The 25,212-nt window shown below is 44.9% G+C and overlaps 1 protein-coding gene across 3 annotated transcripts in view; it reads left to right on the forward strand.

Moving 5' to 3' along the window:
- Nucleotides 1–25,212, forward strand: part of FNBP1L (formin binding protein 1 like) — a 1,167,050-nt gene that overhangs the window by 318,269 nt on the left and 823,569 nt on the right. For all 3 annotated transcript variants that reach the window (XM_069641836.1, XM_069641837.1, XM_069641838.1), the window contains exon 2: nt 18,471–18,586. In XM_069641836.1, coding sequence (XP_069497937.1) covers nt 18,471–18,586 — 116 coding nt within the window. The remainder of the gene's footprint in view (nt 1–18,470; nt 18,587–25,212) is intronic.

Consider the following 25,212-nt stretch of genomic DNA (forward strand, 5'->3'; position numbering starts at 1 on the left):
TCTGGCTTCAGACCTCAACACGGAACAAACTGCCCTTGTTGACCTCAAAAGCCAGATTGATGAAATTAAAGACAAAGGCAATGCCGCAATTCTACTCCTCTTAGACCTCTCAGCAGCCTTTGATTTGGTCAGCCACGAAATCCTCTGCAACCACCTAGCCACCGCAGCTCACTTCTCCTCTTCTGCCATCACCTGGATACAATCCTTCCTGGCAAATAGAACCATGCGGGTCTTCTCAACTACAGCTGCAGCAGACCCCATCTCATGCGGGGTCCCACAGGGCTCCTGTGTATCCCCACTTTGTACAACATATTTACAAAGCCTCTATTTGACCAACTGGACCGTCTGGGTGTCACCTACACGAATTACGCAGATGACACCCAGATACTCCTCACCATCACAGGCAATTACCAAGCAGATGTCACACGGATCAACGAAATATTCTCCATCATTCAGGCATGGAGGGCCTCTCGTGGCCTCTGCCTGAATGATGAGAAGACTGAGCTCCTCATCGTCGGCTCCCCCAACAACCTAACTAAACTTAGCCCCAACTACAATAACATCACGATCGATGGTCACACCATCCCTATTGCCAATTGCCAAAAGCGTGAAAACCCTTAGCTTCTACCTGGATGCCAACACTAAACTCTGTAAACAAACCAATATGATCGCCTCAGCCTCTGCCTATATCAGCAAGCTCATCAGGGCCAGCAGACCTTTCTTATCATCCAATAGCTGCCTCACTCTCGCCAGAGCCCTCATACAATCCAAGCTGGACTACTGCAACAGCCTGTACCTAGGTGCCAATCAATCTATAATTAATAAACCACAGGTATTACAAAATAACGTTCTGCACGTAGCCCTAAAATTCCCAGGCGAGAGCATATCTCCACTGCCAGGAAAGCCTGCAAATGGCTCTCCATACGCCAGAAAATTGACTTGAAAACCATCTGCCTCACGTTCAAGTCCCTTAATCACCTAGCACCACCATACCTAGCTAACAAATTCACCATGAAACCTACCACCAGATCCTCCAACACGCTATGTTTGACAGTGCCCAGATTCCACTTAAAAAGAGCCAGAGGAACCAGCTTCACAGTACTTTCCTCCCAACTCTGGAACACCCTACCCCTCAACATCAAAACCATCGAGTCCTTCCAGATCTTCAGGAAGCAGGTTATAAACTGGCTCCTGACCAAAGAGTAGAACTACTGTCTCCTGAACGCACATCGCCCGCTCGGTAAACTGCTGCATGTTTTGTAAATGACTGCATATTGAAATTGTACACGATTTGTATATAATATAAGTATGTATGTATTAATTATGTAACGCATAGATATCTACTATGTAACCGTTTTCTTAAAGTGCCCTTCTACCTCTGGGTTTGGAGCGCTATACAAATAAATAAAACAAACAAAACAAACAAATACGAAAATGTTCAAGCCGTGACTGGCTCCCCAGACCACCCCCAGTTCCCCATGATGTTTCCTGCTCCCCACCTCCTAGCCTGATTTGATTTCATCCTTTTTACATCTCGGAATAGCTTTTTTGTTCACTTTTGTTTTAACATTATTGTGGTAATTATCACGATAATCGCTCATATCGAGCAAAACAGGACTTTTTCATTTCTGAAAAGTCTCTCCTGCAAAGCACCATGGGAAAAATGTAGGTATCATTTTGGGAGAAAGGGGGCACTCCCTTCCCTGTCAAATACTTTAAAACTACTGGATGGAATAACCCCAGACCCCTCCCGGAAATAGTCCATGCTTGGGCCCAAGTTGTTTATTTGGTTCACTTCTGTCTAGCAGTTTTTGCCCTTTTTGCTTTTTTGCTTTCTTAATAACTTTTTCCTTTTTTTTATGCACCTTTCCCACAATTTGCAGTCGGGGTGGGGGATGGGCATTGGGAGGGGGGTTGGTGGCAACATTTTTGCGTGCAAAATACAACCAAATCGTCAAAAGTCCAATGTTATTAGCAATTCAATTTTCGGGTTATGTGTGGATCATGCTACTCACCTTAAATATAGTGCGTCGATTTAACTTCCTAACTCCTCCCTTTCCCTTAACACCTCTTCCTTCCATGATACCTGTCATGAGTACATTACAATATATTTTGTTGCAAGTCTTTAATTCTTGAAAAAAAATGCACAAAAGCCAGAGGTAACTTCTTAGCTTCACACTGAATAGAATTATAGTAAAAAGTCTTCCATTCAATGAGGGAGAAAAAACTACAACTGTGCACCTATATAGTTTACCATATTTCTGACAAGGTATTGCGTGTGTTTCAAGTCATCTATATAAAAGAAATGTTCAAAGCCAAACTCCCATTTCTGCCCACCGCATCTGGGGAAGGTATATGGTCAAATAGCAGAGTTTCAAATGTGTCTCAAATCCTGGCATCACCACCTAAAGTTAAGCGCGTGATCCCAAGCACGTCATTTCATCACTGTTCCTTATCTGACAAAAGTTAGAAGTTCCTAGAAATGATTGAGTTCACACTATACGCTTCTCCAAATAAATCTTCCCTCCTATTGTTCAATGTATGGGACTATTCATTTATTTATTTCATTTGTATAGCGCACCTACAGCCCAGAGGCATTGTGGCGCTTGTTACAAGAATTTTACAAGCAGTTTCAATAGGCCAGGTTACATGTGACCAGGAGGTCTCTTGGTTACAGTTAGTCCTCATATATTACTCATTACAAAATTGACATTACTAATACAGTTTATGTATCAACAGGAGAAACAGCTGATTGGTTAGATGAAGACTTGTGTTTTGAGTGCTTTACGGAAGGCTGTATGGGATTGGAGCATTCTTAGGTTAGGTGGGAGGGCATTCCATTGTGTGGCAGCAATCGTGGGGAAGCTGGATCCTCCTGCACAAGCCTTTTTGGTTTTGGACACAAAGATAAGGTTAGAGTAGCCTTCCCTAAGAGGTCTTGTGGCAGTGTGTTTGACAACCCTCTGTATAAGGTACGGAGGGGCACCATCATGGAGGCATTTGTGTGCCAGGGCGAGAGTTTTAAAAATTATTCTCTGTTTAACTGGGAGCCAGTGGACCGGTCTCCTGATATCGGAGATGTGCTCTTTCCTAGAGGTCCCCGTGGCTGCCCTCGGGGCATTATTTTGCGCTAGTTGTAGTTTTGAGAGGTTCTTGCATGACGTCCCGCATAGTAGGGCGTTGCAATAGTCTAGTCTGGAGCCTATAATGGCTCTGGCTATGGTGAGACAGTTCTGTTTGGAGAGGAATGGTCTAGATGCATTAATGATTTTTGCATAGTAGGCTGAAGAGGTGGAGATAGCATTCACTTGTCTGCCCATTGTGAGGTTTGAGTCTAGGTCGACGCCAAGTGTTTTGACAGATACCTTGATGGGTGTGTTGTCGATAGTGAAAGAGGAGTATTCCTGACTGAGGTTACCCAGAGTAGTGGGTGAACCGATAAGTAGGAGTTCTGTTTTTTCACTTTTTAAGCACAGCCAGTTGTCAGCCATCCAGGATTGGATGGTTCAGTAAAAGGCAGTGAGATTAGACATGTCAGTTTTGTAGTCACCTGTGAGTGGGATTAACACCTGCGTATCATCCGCATAATTGGTGTATGAAATATGAAATGTGTATGAAATATCACAAAGTTGTGCCTCTCGACATTCTCTTAGCAACTTCTTTTAATGTAACTTCCCATGGTCCCCTGGAGTAGCAAAAACTCCTGTCCCTCTGTCATTTTCTGGGATGTTGCTACCAATGCAAGGTAGGCGGCCCGCACATCCTTTGCATCCCTGCTGGGCCTTGCAAACCTTTGCGAAACCAGAGCCGCATTGATCGCCCAAGATTCGGAATGTGTGAGCAGCTACATCATGCACCATCTGTCGAGTTATGCAGCAGAATGCAAACACACTTGGGCTGTGCTGGATCCCGGCCTGCCATCTGTGCGGCCGGTTATTAGAGTTTAAAGCAAATAGGTTGATTAACCAATACAAAGAAACACGAGGCTAAGGGGAGGAAGATCACCCTGGAACATTATCAACCGAATATGTTTGTTCTTTAAAATAAGTTGCCCAGTGTAGTTTGTAACACTGCTGTTCCACAATCTCTAAACTATTTGGCAGCGCTTCGAGCAGAAGTGGACAGCAAGGGCATTGTTTGGCGCTGGAGAAGGATGTCGCTTTTACAGCCCTGACCCCTGGCTTGTCGCCCAGCGCACCTTATTAGGACTTCATTTGGATGCAGGGCCAATATTGTCTGTGCAATTATCGCAAACATCAGCTGAATGTAAAACGCCCTGCGTCTGGGGCCGGCGCTTGCCGAAGCCAAAAGAGCAGTGTTCAGTGCTGGGCTCAGCGCGGAGGTGGCGAGCGGATCACTTCCCGAGAGGGAAAAGCTGCTTGCGGCTTTCCTGTTCCCGCCTTGTGGGTAGTAAACCCGTGGATGTATGTATTGATTGGTAAGGTGGCACCCCCAAACAGTCCCTAGATGGAGGGGGTAAAAAGGATGAGCTGGATGCAACGGAAGAGGGGGTGTCAGATACTGCGCAACCGTGGAACATTCCAGAACAGTTCGAGAGCAACAGGGAGGGGAGTACATGACAAACCAGATTAAACAATGTTCTAAAGGAGTGGGTCTTGGGGTTAACCCGGAACAATTCGATTAGCAAATCTATCACTGCCCCCAGAACATGAGTAGTGACAGATTAATGAAATTCGAGCTTTTTTTTCGGAATCATTGATTGTCCAGCGATTTCAGAGAGGTGAGGGCAGCGGCCTCCCGTTCTCAATGTATCTTGGCCCCGAATGTCTTCATTCCTGACATAGGCTGGAGCGAGGCTGGCTGTGTATCCTGAGCCTAAGACCCCGGACGGGCAGTGTTTGGTGAGATTCTCTTGAATGTTACTCAGCCCAGCTCCCCAATGTGTCAGGCCCGCAATTTTGAAGGCGATCACTGGGTAGCCAATCTAGTGATTTGAGGGCAGGTGTGCTGTGATCCTTGGCATTGGTCCAGGATCAGCATGACTGCCTTGTTTTCTCTTCAGCCAATGGGTCAGGCTTTTGGGGAGGCTCCGGGACAGACGGTTACAGTAGTCTACTGGGAGATCACCAGGCCTATTTAAGAAAGGCAGAATACTTTCCAGGAATCGGAGGTGACGGTGTACTTTTCTGGTACTGTCCTGGATTATTGGAGCAAAGGATTCCAAGCCATCAAAGGTCACTCCCAGTTTTTTTTTCTGCAGGTTCCAGAGCAGGAGCAGTGCCCAAAGGGGTAGACCTAATGGAAGGGCAAGAGGGTATGGGAGAGGCAAAGTAGATGACTGTATATTTTCAGTAAGGATGTGAAATGGTTTTCCAACAATAAAAAGCATGTTCAGCATTGTTATATTGTACTAAAGGTGTAAACCCATCACAGCCTATGTATGCCAATGTCTTATTAGCAGCAATTGCCTTGTAACCAACGTAATTACTGGTTATTTTAGTGTGGGTTTAATGAGCTACGATCTTTTCCTACTTGCTTCTCATTTTGGAGATTTATATAGCACTTTTGTGGGGAGGGGAGATAGGGTCGCCATGTGCAAAGAATCCCCCAACATAACTCTCCTAAGATAACCACTTTGGCTTTGGCTGAGTGGTCTATTGTGGTCTAGTGACCACGCAAGTCCACGACCGTGCCCTTCTCCGTGTCAAGAACAGTGGAGATTTCTGCCTTCTAGTTGCGCTTGAACTCTTCACTGCCTCTGACATTAAACGCAATGCAATGTAGCTAAACCTCTTGATAACACATGTAACTTTTCCTTTTTTGATTTTATTTTGTAGCAAAAAATATCCGTTATGAATATTGATAGCAGTAAAAGGTGAGATTTGAGTAACTTTTGGAATATAGTTTTGACCCTCTTTTTTTTTTTTCTGTGGTCCCATCGGATAGAAGAATTTTCATCTTTATTGTCCTACAGGTTTGGGTGCCTTCTTTCTGTTCTGTATGATGACCTGTTTCAAGTATTCATGGTGTTCCTTGAGTGTGAGGAAGACGTTGTTGTGTGTTCCTGCAAGCACTTTCCTGTAGTCTGCTCCATCTTTGTCTAAATAGGGATGAAGGACGCGGTATAACCTTATTTATCAGTATTAATGTAATAGAAAAATGGAAAGAATGTGCTTTTGTTGCTCACCAGGCAGAAGCAAAATGCTTGCGCCAACAAGCGGTGAGTGCACGTGCAGATTCATGCAGGCTGTCCCTGAAAAGCGAGTCCTCAAGGACGCCAATGATGAGCTCTGAAAACACAGCATTAGGTTTGCAGAAGGGATTTGTTATTCTACATATTTGTTGCCCGCTTGATCCCGTTTCGTTACATTTTGTTCATTGGCTTTGTTGTTTTCCCTGTGGGTTTGCTTTGTGCACCACCGCCCTTGCATTTTCTAGCTGGTTGCCAGTATTATTGACCTTGTTGTACTCTAGAATTTGACGATGGATGGCAGAGTTTTCGAGTAGGTTGTTTTCTACCATTTTATACATTGTTTCGTTCTTTATCGGACTGTATAAAGTACCAAGATGCAAGCTACTACTGGCATGAGTGACTTGCCACTTCCTGTGAAGGCATGTTATGCAGAAGTGTGCACATCTAATTGACATTGAAACCTTCCATATGGTATATATGAGGACATCCCAAACCCATCCTACAAGGACCCTGGGAACCTCCTAGTAAAAAGGCGTGGCACTCCTATTGGCGCATTCCCAGACCTTTGTCTCGTTAATGGTTGGACTTCACCTGCGATCCGACTTCATGGCTGCCAGCTGTAAACGGGGCAACCAGGAAACTCCAACGCACCATGCAATATTGCCTACCTAACCCTCGGAATGGTAATATGAGCGCTGCATCCCCAGTTAACTGGAGCCAGCAGGCACCTGCAACTCCTGACCATACTGTGCCTGGTCATGGAAGCCACAGTAAATCCTCCATGTTCAGTTCTTGGGTGGCTGTTTGCTAGCAAACTTAAACTCCGTTTACTTTTATCACTGTAGTGGCCATGGCAACGAAGCTCAACCTACTGACCATTCATTCAAACACTGCCTTCCACTCTGCTAGAACACCAATCTCTGCTAGAACACCAATCTCTCTCCATGTCCCAAAGCTAGGCTACTGCCAGACTGAACTTTGCAGCACACACTATATTCAGCCTCCTCTTAGTGTCGCAGCTTGCCTGGCGCTGTAGCCAGTGCTGGTTCTGCATGATGCAAAGTAGCCTGTTTTTCAGATCTATCCATGGGATACCCTTCCCCACCTAGTTACTTTATCCTGCAACCCCCTTGCTTGAACCCTGTGATCTCAAGCTACCCACTGCCTTTGCTTCCGCTTCTTTGCCTTCTGCATCTCTCCCTTTGGAATGCACAGCCTCTTGAATTTGAGCAAATATAAACAATCGCTCATTCACACGTCTTCAACGTCATCCTAGAAAGCACCTCCCATCTCTTGATGGAGCCCTAGTAAGACCTACTGTTGCAACACCCAACTGCAGTAGTCCCCGTTCTCTTTTACAACTGTACAATAGTGAACACAATGTAATGGTTACAACATGAATGCTAATGTTGTCATTATCGATATTGTTGGTACATGCTGGCCCCTTCCCATGTTCAACCTGCCTCCTCACCAGCTGGTTGATGTCGCATTTATTGTCCATTATCACACTTTTGCAAAGCACATTATTTTACCAAAGTTTAAAACAAAGCTACATTTTGTGACCACTGTACCTTTAATAATTGCCACGGTCCATACATTAATCTTTCCTTTACACTGATAACACCTGACCTTCTGGTTTTCCTTGATAAGGGATGCTAGATTGGGAAGACCGAACGATGGAATGTTTACTTTCTTGAGACAGTTTATGGATGTATTAAGCCTCTTGCAAGACGAAAACGGAGGAGGTCGTATCCCTAGACTGATGATAAACGCATCCTCCGTATTCGTATGGTTTCCAACCATGCAGTCCATGATGCACCTTGGAAGAGCCCGATTACCTGATCTCTTCAATTTAATTTTGTTCTGGGAAGTGTACATTTAGAGATCCTTTCTGAGTTTGCATAACTTTGAAAGTCTACATATCCCGAGTGACAATATGGGGTTATCATTGTGTATGCGATATTTCTAAAGTCAAAAGCAAATTTTTGAAGCAAATTCTTGGACTTACATTAAGTTCTCAACAGCAATTACTTCAAGCTTCTAAACACGAGGAGACTGCTAAGTTTGTTTGACTGAATCAGTATTCAAGATAAAAACAAAGTATTGTCTTTACAAAGAAACAATCTGGGATGTCATCCACTTGCAAAGTGGCAGTAGTTCGAAGTGGTTTAGGCATTTGTAGAAGTTTTGCCTGCTACAGGAATCCAAGGTAAACTGAAGGATAGAAGCGAGAAGTAAAAGCGAGACTAAATATTTTCCATTTGGAAAATCATGAACACAAACCAGATTTGAAGGGTGCCTTGCACACAGGGATTCATTTTTAGCAGAACAATACCTGGATGAGGCCTTTAGCCTAGGGAAAGGGTTTTAGATTGAATATGAATGTTTCCTGTGCCAGAGTTCACATGCAGGTGGTCCTGTTATGAGTGAGATCAGATCGTGTCCTTTTTGTCCAACTGCAGTTGAAAGTGAGATTTATTTTGTTATTTTTGCTCTCGATATAGCAAGTTTAGAATGAGATGGCTGGTACGCATATTTATCAAACCCAGTCCAAGTCTGCAATTGACATGCCTTATGCAAGTCAACGCTTCATCCAGAAGTTGTTTTCACTGTATCTAGCTATGTCACCTGTACCTGGCATTAACTAACGGGAAACTAGAGAAATATGACCGGTTCATATTTTGTGTCATGTAAATATGCACAATTTATAACCAGTTTATACTGTACAAATGTTGGTAATGTGTGCGTTTCACTTGTGCATTTATGGGTATTCGCCTGGAATAAAGCAGATTTGACTGACAGAAAACCAGAGTCATTTCTTCCGTCAAGTTAATCATATGCAGTGTAGTAATTGTGAATACATAAACATGACCACATATATACAATGGCGCCATTTAAAAATTGTTATTCTGTATTTCCGCAAAACAAATTGTTACAGAAAGATCAATCCATAAAACTTTTACCACCCCCCCTCCAAAACCGAAACATTGCTCATCCTTAACCATTGATCGTTTTAAACATTTCTAAAAGTTGGGTTATTTTAATTGTCGCATCAAGTGAAACTGTTTGACGCAGTCACCTGTTCATTGCAGATGCTGTCTTTCATTAGTTCTCACTGATCATGCGTCACACTACCATCCATTGTCTTCTGTACTTTACACCTATCTTTCCTCTTCTCTTCTCATCATGCATACCCCCCTCTAGGGCTTCCTGCCCCTTTTTCACCAGCCTTCATTTACCCGCACTTGTAACTTTTCTAATTCCTGCTTTCCTTCTCTCTTCCGACTCCCTCCCCTCTATCCATCTCCGTCTTCTTAACACCTGTTCAGTTTGTAATAAGTCCCACTCCATTCTTTATCTCTTTATGCAATTTAACCTTCATTTCCTCTGTCTTACTGAGGCCTTGATCACTCCAAATAATGCCTCTACCCTTGCCTCTCACCACACTTGTAATCACTTTACACATACCCCCTTCTTGGATGCTATTACCTCCCCTTTCTGATCTTCCTACCTTTTTACCTCTTTTCAGTCTACTGATTTCACTGACCATCTTGATTCAATTTTTTTTCTCCCTCTTCATTCTTGGTGACTTTAATCTCCCTCTTATCATTTCTATGCACTTTTCGCTTCTGTCAATTGACTCCTTGCCCCCCCCTCCCATCAATCTGGTTCCTGCCTGGACCTCCTTTTCTTTGCTCCCTTCCCCAGGCTCTCTGCTCACCCCCTCTACTCCTTGAATCATCATCATCATCTACTCTCCCTTTCTTTCTCTTCCCTCGCGGCCCCCAGCCCCTCTCTCAACCCCTACCTTCACTCGTAATCTGTTTTTTCAATCCTACCTTATTTCAACATGTTTTTATTGAAACTTCGATGGTCACAGTACAAAGTATAGAATAATGCAAGAACAAGGTAACAATTGGCATCAAAATTTCATTTTGTATAATTAACAAACTCTAAACTAAAGCAGCCAAATAACGACAGAGGCAGAACTAACATGCTGCCTGCGAGGGGTGCTGACATTTTCTCCATCCCCATTATCTCCCACTATCGCCCACTAATAAGACGAACACGGGCCCTCGCAGACTTCCAAAATCGTGCCTGAGGGATGCATGCAGCCTTTAACTGTGAAGTCAAATCTGCTCTCTCGCCCGTCATAGGAAACGAGACATAATCTGGGACATCACCCTAAAGGAGAACCTACAGATCCATGGGGAGCAGGGCAACCGTGATCTCCTTAATTCTGGACCGGATCTCCTGCCATTAGATCTGTATGATGGGGCACTGCCATCACATGTATGCTAAGTCTCCTAATTGTCTGCAGCTGTGCCAACAGTATTCAGAGTAGATAGCATGTAGGCACTGAGGGGACAGATGCCAGCAGAAGCACAGTTTGAGAGCCCCTTCCTTAATAAGAGTACATCGCAAGCTTTTGTGTGCTGTAGCCCATATCCTCAGCCAAGATTCCTGAGATTTCCAGGCCCAGTTCCCTCTCCCACTTCAGCATATAGGGCAATTTCTCCCCTGGAGATGCATTTTCCAGTAGTCGATAACTTGTTCAGACTCTGTGAACTTCGCCCCTCCAGCACTTTAAGCTTCGGCTCGCGAGACCCAGCCTGCTTGACCAGTGTATTAGATAGCCAATGGCGTAATTGCAAGGAGAGTTTTAAATTTCTGGACTCGGAACACTTCCGATATGCGCATTCAATAAATGTGTGTGGCACTGCCTCATTGTAGAAGTCCTGCAACTTTCAGAGCTCCCCAGAACCCCAGTGTTGAAAAGCATTTTCGTGCATGCCTCGTGTAAAGGCCAGCGTCTGGACGATCAGGGAAAGTGGACCTAACTGGGATTTAAACCCCTGCTGCACACTTGCCTCGTCCCAGTTCTATAAGGTCACAAGAGTAGTTACTAGAAGAGTACCATACAGTCGTCTCACTTCCTTTGGGAGAAATGGGAGGTGGTTCAAGGTGAAATTGGTGGCCTGCTCTAAATCCCGCCATTTGGGAACATCCTCTACCCTGGCCCACTCTAACGATGAGGCAATTTGGGAGACACGGAAATATCTGGGGATTGACAGGACCCCCAGCCCGCCGAGCCCTTTTGCCTTTGTGAGAAGTTTACGAGGGAGTGTTTCTACGATGCCAGATAAACTGCCCCACAGATCGTGTTCTGGAATAAAAATTGGTAAAGCCTGAAAGATGTATAACAGTTTTGGGAGGAGTCCACATCTCAACAGCACAGATGTGGTCCTGTCTTGAGATCTCCTGCGAGTCCCACCGCTTCAACAGGTCTTTCACTTCTTTCCACAGCCGTGAGATATTGGCCCTTCGCTAACCCGGAGTAGGTGGGAGTTCTGTACCCCAGATAAGTGAACTCCTGATCAGCCCACCAGAAGGGGGAAGATCTTCCTCAGGTAGCCAGGGTTTCCGGGGTCTCAGTCAGGCCCAGTCCAAAAGATTTCCCATAATTAATATCGAACCCCGAGACTTTAGCAAACTGGCATAGGAGGCCCATCAGAGCCGCAAGGAGATAAGTGGGTCCCATAAGAAGCACATAATCCGTATACAATGCTAACTTGTGGCATCTCTCCACATATGTGAAGCTAAAGATACTAGGATGGCGGCAGATTGCTTGTGCCAGTGGCTCCATAGCTAGGGCAAAGACTAAAGGGGACAAATGGCAGCCCTGTCTGGTCCCTTTGCCCAAAGGCAAGAGGGACGACCAATGCGAGTTTACCTTGATTCAAGTAGCCGGGATCTGAAAGATCGCGAACACCAATTCGGAAAAGTGCCGGCTGAACCCGTAAGCAGGCAGAAGTAACATCAGATAGTCCCAGGACATGCTATCAAACGTTCAATGAGCGTCTAAGGAAAGCATGGATAGTTCCCTGGATTTATGGAGGCCAGCGCCACAAAGTCCATCACCCGCCTAATATGTGCCACCTGGTTCTGTATGAAGTCTGTCTGATCGCAATCAATTAGGGCTGGGAGGACTTCCCCCAAGTCAAATAGCGATGATTTTGCTAAAAATGTTGGCGTCCTTGTTAAGGAGCTCTATTGGACGATGAGTTGATTTTCTCTATCTTTCAGTCTAATCTTAAAACCCATCTTCTATCCTCTTTTCAACCATTAAACTCTATATTCTCTCCCCTCTTCTGATTTACCCAGAATGTGTTGATCACTTTACAGGTTCTTATTTTTGTACAAGCATTTTTGGCGACAATCGCAACATACATTAAATACAAGATAGATTTAAGGCTCCATGAGGGAACAGTGGATTTGCTTCTGCCCGCTCTGCATGTCACCACTGCCTGCCAGGAAAGCTGTTTGTTCACATAAAGGACATAGCTTCAGGGTTGTTTCCCTCAGTAGTGCCGAACCTCTTAGGAGTGGAAGAAAGGTCAAGGACTGATGAGTGGCAGACTAATCCCTACAGTTCGATGATCGGATACACTCAAGAGGTGTAGCTCTCAAGCTCTGGGCACTGGCATCCATGGTTTGGACAAGAGAGCTAGATGTTTGTCTCGTAAACAGAAACAAACGCTTGAGGAGCGTAGAACCAACTCAATTACAACAATCTGAAAGAAGTAATCTAGTGACTGTTGCCAAATTGGGCGTGCAGGGTAGCACGGGTTCAACACGCTTGTCTTGGAAACAAGACCGCACAGGGCAACGCAGGTTTGAAGCCCGGTCCCGTGCTTACAGACTGGTCATCGTTAATAAGCGTGCTATAAAAGATATCTGAAAGAAGTAGTCTAGTGACTGGTGCCCGATGGGATCAGATGTGTTTTTCCTGGGGCTGGTGCAGTGCTCAGCCGTCTGCCATGGTACCTTGAAGACACAGGTGCTTAGGTCCCCCCCGTACCTGCAGACACTGAGGGCCAAAGCTAATTTTGACAGGAGACTGGAGTAAAGGTTGTTCTGGAGCTTGGCTACACAGTGGGTTAGAAGGCCTAACTAAAAAGACTGTTTCGAAGCAACCTATGATAAACTCCAACTGATAACTTAGCAGGAGAGATGATTTCTCCATTAACCAGCCAGATGAATTCCTGGAGAGCATAGCCACCTAGCAATCCATCCCTGCCAGAGACCGTAAGTGAGCATGGATGGAAAAATCATTTAGTTATGGGCGGACTGCATATCCCTCCAAGTGTATCCATTCCACTACGGGGGCCAGGATTTGTGCACTGGATAGATCTCGGACCATAATAAAGTTCCCTGACTTGAAACTGCCCACAATGAGTAGCAAAGCACAGGAGCCTCCAGTGGGCTGGAAGCATGTTTCTTCCAGATTGATCAATGTTGGGAGCACTCCAGGATGATCATGGGAATTCTCTCTTGTGGTGTCTTCGTCAGGTCTTTGATTGGGCTAAATGTCGCTGCAGGCTTGCAAACTAGGAAAATGGTGAATGCATCCAGACATTGCTGCTCCCATCGAAGGTCCCACTTCATCAGTAGTTCTTGAACCCCAGTTCTGAGACCCTTCTTGGGTGGGGCCATAGGGTGAGAATGAGACTTACTTTCAGTGGCATGGCTTCTGCAGATCATCGCCTGTGCCAAGTGTCTGCCACTATATGGGATCATCATATAGTTCTAAGTGTAGCAGTCTTCCTCCCGCTCGATCAGGGACATTCCATGTACTTTGCCTCGAGTCCCTGCCATAATCAAAAACTGACGAACAAATGGCCCAAACCCCCAACATCTCCTTCATGAGGCTCTTCGGTGGAAATGGAAGCGGGATCCAGTGTACCTTGAGGGTTGGGGGACAAGTCTCGTTGGATGTGCATCTGTGTTTCATGAAACTGCTATCTTAGCACTATGCCCTCTGCCTCCCAGTTCCCTGATACAAGAGCTGAAAAACTTCTGTCGTAAGAAGTGAGCAGGAGGCCCACCACTTTCTGAGAGGCTTTCCCTTGCAGAAAGGAACTAAACCAAAACTACCTGCTCCCAACCATCTTTGATCCAGAGCACATAACTGTGGCATGGTCGATATTGAAGGAGTTATCCGAGGAGATTTGCAATTACTTATAATTTAATTCCAGAAGGGTTGTAGGCTAGAGCCATCCTCCAGGCGAAAGAAAGGAGCCCTAGGAATTCTGTAAGAACAGCCTAAGGGGTGTAGGAAGCATGGGTCTCTGCTTGCATCACAAAGTTAAATGTGGCATGGAATCCTTTAATGTAGTCTCCACCTTTATGTCCATTTTAACATAAGGAGCAGCATGCTTAGAAGTTATCATTGCATTGCCAGCAAAGCTAGGGATGAGAGAGTTAACTTAAGTATTTCAAGCAACTAGTCATTGAACCCTTACACACTGGGTGCGTGTTTGCCCAGTATTTAGGAGCCAGGTCCCTCTATTCCTGCAAAAAAATGCTCCTTTGGAAGATGTTTATAGCAAATAAACTATTTCACCATTGACTCCTCACCATCCCACTCTCTCCTTCTGCCAAGACCCTGGGAGTCTTACCTGAACTCCAACCTCAGCATGACCCGGCACACCAATGCCATTGCCTCATCAGCAGCCCACACTACCAATCTCCTGAATGCAGTAAATCCTTTCCTTCCACAGAAGTCCGACTAACCATAGCTTGAGCATTAATTTGCTCCTGACTGGATTACTCTAACTCTCTTGGCAGCACCTTAGAGTGCAACCTGAACCAGGTATACCAAAATAATGCTATCCGTGCCAGCTTCAACCGGACAAAACAAGTCTGTCTCGGCCTACAGAATAGCCACCCACTGGCTACCAGTGAGAGAACAAATTACCCCGCCCTACCTCTCGCAGAGAATCGCCAGACATTCCTCCTCCAGACCCATCAAAACAATCTACAGCCACGGTTTACCACCCCAAGATGCATGTGCATGAAAGGTGGAAGCTCTAGCTTTCCAACCACTGCAGCTCATTTCTGGAACACTTTGCCACCCCACTTGTATACCGAAACATCATACTGACCTGTCAGGAGATGACTCAAAACCAGACTGTTAACAAACTGTAAACCTACCTGTATCCTCTGCTCGCCCTCTCCCTTGCCCTCCGTTTCCTCCCCCTCATTTCCTACACCGCTCTCTGTAACCAGCGCCTTGATGCTTGGGGGTTTTGCATGCTTTATAAAAGCAAAAATAAAAAAGGAGGTTTGACGGCCTTCCAAGCAACAAACCTGTGACAGAGCAAGGGGCTTGACCTTGTCAAGAAGGGGTCGAGGGAAGAGTGGGAGACATAAGTAGGGGGATGAGGGTAGTAGGGAGTGGGTGCTGGAAGATGGCAGAGGGGTGTAGGAGAGGGGAGTAAGGAGAAGGGTGCAAGACTAGTGAGAGTACATGTATTGGGAGGGGCTGAAAGCAGCAGAGTGAGGGGGTACGGTTGAGAGCAGCAGAGAGGAGGGGCGGTTGAGAGCAGCAGAGGTGAGATCAACAGGTGTGGGAGGGTGCAGGAGTTGCAAGAGTGTGCAGAACATCGGAAGGAGATCGGCAGCGAAGGTGAGCAGGTCGAGGAGAGAGAGTAGTAGTATGATCAAGAGAGAGAGCAAGAGAATGGTTGGGTGAAGGGAAAGACCAGGGTGTCCTGTTATTGACATGAGAAAGACATTTAGACAGTAGAGGTTACTGACCTCTAGTCTACCATTACGCCCGGGATTAGGGAAGCCTTGGCTACCATGCACAGAGCCCACGGGTGACGAGAGAGGGATGGCTTAGTGACCCCACCTCAACGTGCCCATAATGACAAACCACTTGTTGCCATCTGTTGAATGAAAAAGAAACTCGGCGAACATTTTGAGAATCTGTTAAAGCCATCTGTAACAAACCACAGAGGAGATGCCAAGCCTCATGGTGGTCCAGGTTGAGCATACTTGAGCAACTACCTCTTTCTTCTGCTACTTCTCTTCAGAGATATTTACCAGATGTCTCCAAAGCCAAGTCTGGAGAGCCGTCTTCTAGAGGTGTCTCTGGTGCAGTTTGCTCTGCTGGAAGAACTAGGGAACATAAGAGGTACCTTGTGGGGAGTCCCTACTGATGACTGCTTTCACTGTTGACTGTCTTTTGGAGATCGTCCGCTGTCAGGGAAGACTAGGTAGTGGGCCACTCTAGCAGTGCAGGAATTCCTTCTAGATGAGAAGGGAACCTTCTGAATAGAGTTTCTCTACCCTGGCCTGTCTATTGTTTAGGGACTTTTATCAGGGAATAGATGAAGCATTTTCGTGTGCGAGGCCTCCTTACGTATTCTGTCGGTTGCAGAAATGTTTCTATACAAAATGTGAGGGGCGCATAACTTAACCAACAAGAAGTATAAACGAACACACCTGAGGCACTGTTTCTTTTGCACAGATGGCTTTCTGACTGTCAGCAAGGGCTGCCCTCTGATTGTCTGGACCCCCTGCACCAGCCTACCTTCTTGCTACTGACATAGGGTTATCATCTTTGGTATGGGTTAACGGTAGGGACTGCTACGCAAAGGAGAAGACTCCTGTCATTTGGAACTTTCAGGACCATCGGGCAGCATGTGCATGGTGCTAATGGGGTGGGAAAATTATGAGGCTAGAGTGAGGTCTCTCCCTCCCCTTTCCCTCCCCTTTCCCTCCCCTTTCCCTCCCCTTTCCCTCCCCTTTCCCTCCCCTTTCCCTCCCCTTTCCCTCCCCTTTCCCTCCCCTTTCCCTCCCCTTTCCCTCCCTTTTCCCTCCCCTTTCCCCCCTTTCCTCTCTGCATATTGACTCATTTGGAGCAAAGTTCCTGTTCTTTGAACTGTGTTTGAAAGCTGACACATGTTGAAAAGTGTGGTCCATACTTGCTGATCTGTAATGGAGAGATTACAGGAGCAACCTCTTCTTACCATTTAACAAATTTACAGATATCTTAAATGTACACATACATACGTAGCCAACAAGTCAACTATCTAGATTCGAGTATCTGTGGAAGACCACGCAATTCAAATTAGTCCATACCCCAAGCCCACAGACAGAAATGTGCTCTTACACTGTCGGAGCAATCCTGTAAAACCTACCCGAGAGAACATTCCACTAGGGCAACTCCTCAGACTTGAGAGAAATGGCCCAGAAATTGGAAAGGAGGCCTACATGCTCTCTAATAGTCGCAACGTACCCCAATAAGCTAGTAAAGATTTGCCAAACTGGCTCTCTATTACAATGGAGATGCACTACCAACTTCAAATATTTAAACTGAATTGAAAGGACCAAAGACTACACGTTGCCACTTGAACAAATGTAACTGTCAAAATCAAGGGATTGTTAAAATGTTTTTCTTAAAAGATGGACCGTCCCATCTAATGTTAGTAAATTAAATGGACATTACCCATCTGGAATATGAAATGTCTGTCCACTCACTACACATTCTAAAGCAGTAGACATAGGCCTGGCAAACCCTTGGGCACTGAAAGGTAAAACTAAAATTCTCAATTATTGAGGTTGTATAAGAAACAAAATAATCACTGCCCCCCTAGTTAAACCCGTCAATGGAATGAGCTAAGGTGGACAACAATACAGAAATGACGGTGCAACTTCAAATTGAAAACAGACTAACCAAACTAGTACCAGGAATGATTTTTCGTACAGTTACATAAGAGGTTTAAATGAAAACATTGAATGACACAATTACATACTGAAAAACCTTGAGAAAATATTGTGTAGGTCAGTGAAGGTACTGGCAATATCTAAAATAAGTATCAATTGTAAAGTTACCAGCAAAGAGATACTAGATGTATGAAATTATGACTTGTGCAGTGTCTGCTATACATGCTCCCGACAGCTAATTTTTTTCAGAGTAAATGCAAACAAAAAAATGCACCGTCTGTGGAATATATTTGCATTACTTTTTGTGTGAATTTGGAACATTTAAAAACATTAAAATATTTATAGGCTGCATACAGTTGTTTTGGTTTCTATATTCAGCAAGATGTGAGCTATTAGCCATTTAGACCCTCTTGCTTTCTTTGAGCATCCCTTACAGGAGCAATACTGAACCTCTGACCTATACCACTCACTTTATGCTTTGTTTTCTTTGAAAATGTGCTGGCAGGAAAAGGTCTGATCTCAGTGTATAGTAATATTTCATCAGCATGAATTGTCATGAGCTTAGCCCGAATCAGTCACGTGAATCTCCTAAGTTTGATTCTCGAATCACCTAAATAAAGTGAAATGTTGGCCGATGCAGGCTTCTTCTAGGCTTATCTATCAGTTTCTTTTTGTGGATTAGAGTCTTCACTGAAATGAATCTTAAGAAACCCTTAAAATTGGGTGCATATCATTAGACATTACTACTGCCCATAGCATTAATATTTTTGGTAAACCTATTTTCTTCTTACTTTTACAGGATCAGTTCGATAATTTAGAGAAACACACACAATGGGGGATTGATTTCTTGGAAAGATTTGCAAAGTTTGTAAAGGAAAGAATAGAGATTGAGCAGAGCTACGCAAAACAAATAAGGTAAGACTTGAAAGATGTCACATTTTATTTTGTCAACCGTTTTATTTTGTGATATGCAAATGTAAAGTTGTATGCTAGTTATTTTATCTAACTCTCTTAATGATTCTATTTGCTGTTCAATCCTCTGTATTTGGTGCTTATTCAGTTCCATGGCAGTCACACTCCCTAAACCATTGCACATTTTCAAAATAAAGTGTCTGAAACAACGCAGAACCTCAGGAAAAAATTGGAAGTTTGGTCGACTACTTTTGCTCTACGTAAAATTCTTTTTTGTGTGTGATGGGGCTTCCCGTCCGTGCCTGCCAACCCCTTGTCTCCCACCTTCATATTCCTCTACTCCCCCCCCCCCCCCCCTCCATGTACAAACGTATATCTATGCATGTGTTTTGGGTCGAATTGTCCAAGTGGTCAACTAAACTGCAGACTTTCAAATTAATTATTTTCAACAACTGCATACCGTTTCATGCTATCTTCCTTAATGTATGTAATTCAAACTTCACATCATTGGCTGGTTCCATGCACATTTTTAATTATCTAATTCTGTGGTCGATTTTAGTTAGAAGGTAAAGCTGAACAGCCGCTTTAAGAGAAGTGAGCAAATTGAGCACAGCTAAAATGAGTCCAGGGTAGATTCATCTGTTGGCATGAGCTGCCCAAGTGAGTCTACGTAACACCATGATATCAAGCCGCTGACCTGGCAAACTGCTTTTCTCATTCAAAGGCTCTCCTTTGAAACCATATATAAGGTGCCACAAGGGAAATATGGTTCGCTAGACATGTCCTGTTGTCATTACAAGGTTATGAAGCCTTCCATCTCAACTAGGAGCCTTGTGTAATATCTTTTCAGAGGAGTCACATTCTGTAACCGACTTATTGGGTTTCAATAGGGGGGTAATTAGTGACCCTGGCAGTATGTGTCAAACGACTCATTAAGCATTGCCAGCAATGGGTCCATGATATCTGCACTATATTCTTTGTAAAATTTGTTGGGCAACCCATCTGCCCCTGGAGCTTTGCCCATCGGCAACTCCCTTATGCGTGTTCTAATGCCTCTATAGTTATGAAGGCTTATAGCCTACTTACCTCCTCTGTGTCTAGCTTGGGGAGAACTATCTGTGAAAGTGCCTCTTTCTCCATTTGGCATTCTAAGGTTTCTTCATATAGCTCCCTGTAGTACTCAAAAACATTTATTCAGCGTTTGCTGCGTCTCGCACAGCTCCCCATTACTACCCACAATCGATCTTATTGTCTCCTGCTTGGTCTCGCCTTTTGTAAAGCCAGGCCAACAGGCATCCGGGTTTGTCCCCTTCCGCATGCTGTCGCTCCACATATTTCCTGTAGCACAGCATGGCCAGCTTATTCCAGTGCTCCAGACATTCTTGCTGTAGGCGGGAAACCTCTTGGGACCTTTCTTTGGACCCATCACCTGAACTTTCTATGATTTCCAGTTTAGATTCTGCTTTGCGTAGGTCTCTTTCTATAGTGTACTGCATTCCATTTGTTTTTGCTATGTCCGTCCCTCTAACCACAACTTTAAAGGCTTTTCACAATGTGCCTGCTGAGTCTACGCTACCCATGTTAAATTTGAAATATTCTTTCACCCCCTCTCGTAAGTGTTCTCGGAGCACAGCATCCTTAAGTGCTTTGCCCCCTGAGCCTCCATGTCGGGATCCTAGCCCGCGGGGAAAGAAACTGCCACGTGAGCATCAGGGGGGCATGGTCCGAAAGTACCTGCACCTTATATTCCGCCCACTTGAATTGTAAACCCATAATCCAACCTCGTATAGAGATCCTTAGGAACAGTATAGTGTGAATATACTCTGTCGCGCGGGTGCAGTGCCCTCCATATATCAGACAGATTAAATGCACGCACCAGCGTATTTGGAGCTTTAGCTGCTTGGGCTGGGTGTGTACATTTATCGTCGGATCTGTCAATAGCCGGATGAAGTGTGCAGTTTAAATTGCCCCCCCCCCCCAAATATCAATGTGCCATCTCTGTATGAGCTGATTCTAGGGTATAGTGACCGGAAATAGGCTCCCATGTCTTGATTTGGTGCGTACGTGTTAATAACCCAGATTTCCCTTTGTTCCACCATTTCCTGTAATACAATCATCCTACCCTCAGTATCAAGGAAGGTCTGGAGGACTCTGAATGGAACGGTCGGTGCCACCCATATTGGAACCCCTCTGGCATATGCTGAATACGACAAGCCTATGGTTGTGCCCCCCCACTTTTTTGCTAAGGCATCTTGCTTCCATCTAGTGAGGTGGGACTCCTGCAGAAGAACAATATCGATTTTCTGGCGTCTCGGGTAAGACATTATTCCATTTCGTTTTATATATCTGTTTAATCCCTTGACAGTCCAGGATGCTATTTTAAGTTCCCCCATCCCACTTAGAGGTACCAGCATGTTTTACCCATCTGTTGCATTTACTATATCCGGTTTGGATCTGTAGGCCAACTCTCTTCTAACTCCTCCCCTCCCCCCCGCCCCAAACCCTCTCCCAACAATTGCCCAGCTCAGCATCCCCGCGTCTCGCGCCTATTCCAGACTCTCGTACCGGTGTTGAGAGTACAGCAGGAGGATATGTAACTAGTATCCTAAAACAATCTAATCTAGTCTGAGGTGTAGGGTGTTTCCTACTAGCACGTCTCCGGCTGGGCACATCACCAGTGGTTCCTGCATTCTTCTGACAACAAATTCGGCATGTATGACTCCACTATGTCACGGTTGTGCTTAATAATAGTCTGGTGGCTGTACTCCTACATGATTGTTCAGCATCTACTCGGTACTCTGTTATGTCGCTCCCGCCTGGTTCTCCGCTTTGGCTGGTAAGTTCTCCGAGTTCATCCACTTATGCACGTCTTCCAGGGTTTCGAAGAAGATGGCGTGGACCTTGTGTATGACTTTGTTTGGCTGGGTACAACAGCATGTATTTGAGATTCCCTTCGCTTAGCCGCCTCTTAACTGGTGCATAGCTCATGCTTTGTTTCTGCACTATGAAGCTGTAGTCCGGCTACGCAGTGATGTTGGCTGATCCACGTTGGATCGTTCCTCCTTTGCAGAAGTGTTCGAGAATTTTTTCCCTGTGCTTCTAGTTTAATATCCGGGCAATTATGTGCCGAGGCGGAGCTCCAGGCGGCGGCCTCCTCGACAAGGCCCTATGTGCTCTCCCCACTGAACACCTGAGAGGGCTCCTGGGCCAATTTCTTGGAGCAGCATATTTTCTATGAAGTTTGTTGGGTTTGTTCCTTCTTCCCCCTTCCGGAAGCCCAATGATTTGTACGTTGCTCTCCCTTCTGATTCTTCCGCCCTACTTTGAAGATTCTGCACTTGTTGTTGCAATACCGATACTTCTCTGGAGTTGTCTTTATAGTTGGTCGTGTTTACTGCAACTTTTTTTCAGCGCTCCTGTACGTTCTGCCAGCGACCTCGCAGCCTGCCTCAAGAGTTTCACATCTAAGGTAATATCGTCCATTTTAAATTCCAGTGCAGTCTTTAAAGCTGCTATGGTTTCCAGGACTTGTTGGTCTCCCCTCGACGAAGCCTGTTCTTCTTGTGTCCCCGAGGTCGGTGGCTCAGTAGCTTCAGATGTTTGCGCTGGTCTAGCGAACGTGTCTTGAGTGGGCTGCTTCGCCTTGTTTTTATTAGCCTTCGACGCCATGGCTGAACTGGGCTATGCTGCTGTGCGCTCAACCTTCCAGTCCTACCTTTGCCCTGTGCCTTTGTAATTGGGGTCTGGTCTCTGCTAGGTTGGCCTACTTCGTATTGCTACCCCTTGCTGCTGCATTGTAGGTGTCGGTCAGTGGTTGTCTCGTAGTTGCGAAGTTATGCTGCCAGCTACTTGTTGTCTACCATATGCCCCTCCAGTGGGCAGAAATATTACCCACTCCCTAAAGCGCTGTATTTCATATTCCTGGATCAGTTGGCTTTTTTAGAAAACCTTTTGATGTCGTTTGTGGTGCCCCGGCTTCACTAATACAGCTTCTTGCTCTAGCTCGGTTTCTGCACCCCTGTCACTAAGACCGCCTGTTCCTGAACCGCCTTTGTCAGGAACCTCTGGGCTCGTGGGGGCCTGTGTACTTTCCGACGCACCCCACTACATATGGACTTTGGGCTTAGTGTACCAGAGGCTCTTCGTCAATTGTCCTGCCTGTGGATTGTGGTTGTGCATCTGCTTGCTACTACTGCCTGCTCTGAATGTCTTCTAGGACTTCTGCCCCCATAGGTCCCCTCGGCTCCTATGAGTTCCTTGCGGCCCTTAGGCTTGCTGCCTCTTCCGCCAAGATGCGTCTCAGTCCTTGGACTGCATTGGTTTCCATTGCAGAAGTGTACAGGCAAAGGGGGAGGTAGTCCATGCACTCAAAAGATTAAATAGAATAGAAACTGAGAGTAATTTTTAATTTTTCACTTCTCAGACATTCAACAAAAGCTGGATTTATGAATTCCAGTAAGTAAGGCAGCCATTGCATAAAAACAGTTATACAATTATTCCGCATTACAAAAGAGGATGCTGTATTGAAAACTTTTGCGGCACATGTGTAACAAACTTAGGTGAGTGGATACATAAAGATGCCGTGTAATGGCCTTTACAAAGAGAAAGGTACACATACAGGCTCAAAATATTTACACATTTATCACAAACATATATAAACAACATGAACCATTGTTGCTCTAAGCACAGAACCTTGGAAAGGTCTGACAAAAGCCAGGCTAGAGGGTGACCAAAGTGGATCTGCTGATGTTGCTACTACTTATTGTGAATTTGATCTCATCTGTACGGTCGTTGATCCAACTGAAAAAGTCTGCCAGGGTGCTATTTTCGCCTTTCCAAATGAAAATGATGTCGTCAATGTATCTGTACCAAAGTATAATGTTATCAAGGTACGGATTGCATAAATTAAGGACATTATTATATTCATATTCGGCCATGAAAATGACAGCCATACTCGGGGCAAAGGCCGCCCCCATGGCGGTGCCGCGAATTTGCAGATAGAAAGTTTCTTCAAATTGAAAAAAGTTGTTAAAGCTAGTTCCAGTAATTCAACTATAAGGTTGATCGGAACTCTGGTTTGTTGCATATGATGGGTAAGGTGGTGTCTGATACATTCGACTGCTGCTTCCTGAGGAATGCTCGTGTAGAGGCTATTGATATCCATGGTAACTAGTATGTCTTCCGAAGGGTTGAAAGGTTGATGTTCAAATTTATTTATTGTAGCCATAGTATCTCGCAAATATGTCGGAGTTTTCTGGCTTAAGGGTTTTAAGAAAAAGTCGATAAATTTACAAACCGGTTCAAGCACTGACCCACACCCCGATACAATCGGTCTTCCTGGGGGTAAAAGTTGGTTCTTGTGAACTTTGGGTAAAGCATAAAAAGCTGGGGTACGTCCCTCAGAATTATTCAGGAAAATTTCCTCTCTTTCAGAGATCCAGTTGTTCTCCACCGCGTAGTCGGTAGTGTCTTTAATCTTTTTTTTTGATTTCTGATGTGGGGTCTTTGCGCAGTTTTTTGTAATTCCCCTCTTCGTTGAGTAATGACATAACCATTGCTTTATATTGGCTTGAACTCTGAACGACAACCCCTCCTCCTTTGTCTGCCGCTTTAATAACAATGGCAGGGTTTTCGGCCAAGGCCTTAAGGGCTTGTTGTTCCCCCTGTGTGAGATTATTTCTTTTGTGCAAGGTGGTGCGCTGTGCTTTTTTCATTTCTTGCTTGATACATTTTTCAAACGCAAGGACAGATACCGGCATTTCGTTGTCATTGGGAAGGAAGTCCGATTTTTTCCTAAGGCCTGAGTCATCAGGTTCTAGGGGACTTTCTTTGTCTTGGAAGAAGACTTTTCTTCTGATGGTCCTGTAAAAGTATGAAAGTTCCTGATCAAGTCTAAACCAATCAGTGTGATTAGTCGGGACAAATGACAGTCCTTTGGATAGTACAGATTTGTCCTCTTTGGTGAGCGTACTGCCCAAGAGGAGAAATTCCTTAATGACGATAGCTTGGATAACGCTAGAGAAAAATTGAAGGAAATAAATAAAACAATGGACACCTTTATGAGTAGCACACTGGAAAAGAAGCACAAAAAACTAGCAAAAGATATTAAAAATTTCCAACTAGAACTTGTATATCCTTACTTATCAGTTGATTTTAAGGACAAGAAAGAAAAAGAAAGACTTCTCAACCAAACGGGCCCAGCAAGAAATAGACGCAAAAGGGTCTCTTTCTGGAATACATCAAGCTCAGGTTCATCTGACGACGACTCTACCAATTCTAACGGTAGACCGAGTAATCGCGATAACTATCAGCAGCCACAGATGGCGCCTTTTTTAGGCCAAGGGGGTCCCAGGGGAGGCTACTGGGGCCCGCCCCAATTCCAGCCTATGTCCCCATTCAACTTTCCACGATGGAGATCGTCGAACTCCAACAGGAGACGGAGGAGATATTAGAGACCATACCTATCTTCAACCTCTCGGGCAGTACGCTCACCAAAGAGGACAAATCTGTACTATCCAAAGGACTGTCATTTGTCCCGACTAATCACACTGATTGGTTTAGACTTGATCAGGAACTTTCATACTTTTACAGGACCATCAGAAGAAAAGTCTTCTTCCAAGACAAAGAAA

This window comes from Ambystoma mexicanum, chromosome 1q, assembly GCF_040938575.1.
Source record: "Ambystoma mexicanum isolate Mex_15411 chromosome 1q, UKY_AmexF1_1, whole genome shotgun sequence".
NCBI lineage: Eukaryota > Metazoa > Chordata > Amphibia > Caudata > Ambystomatidae > Ambystoma > Ambystoma mexicanum.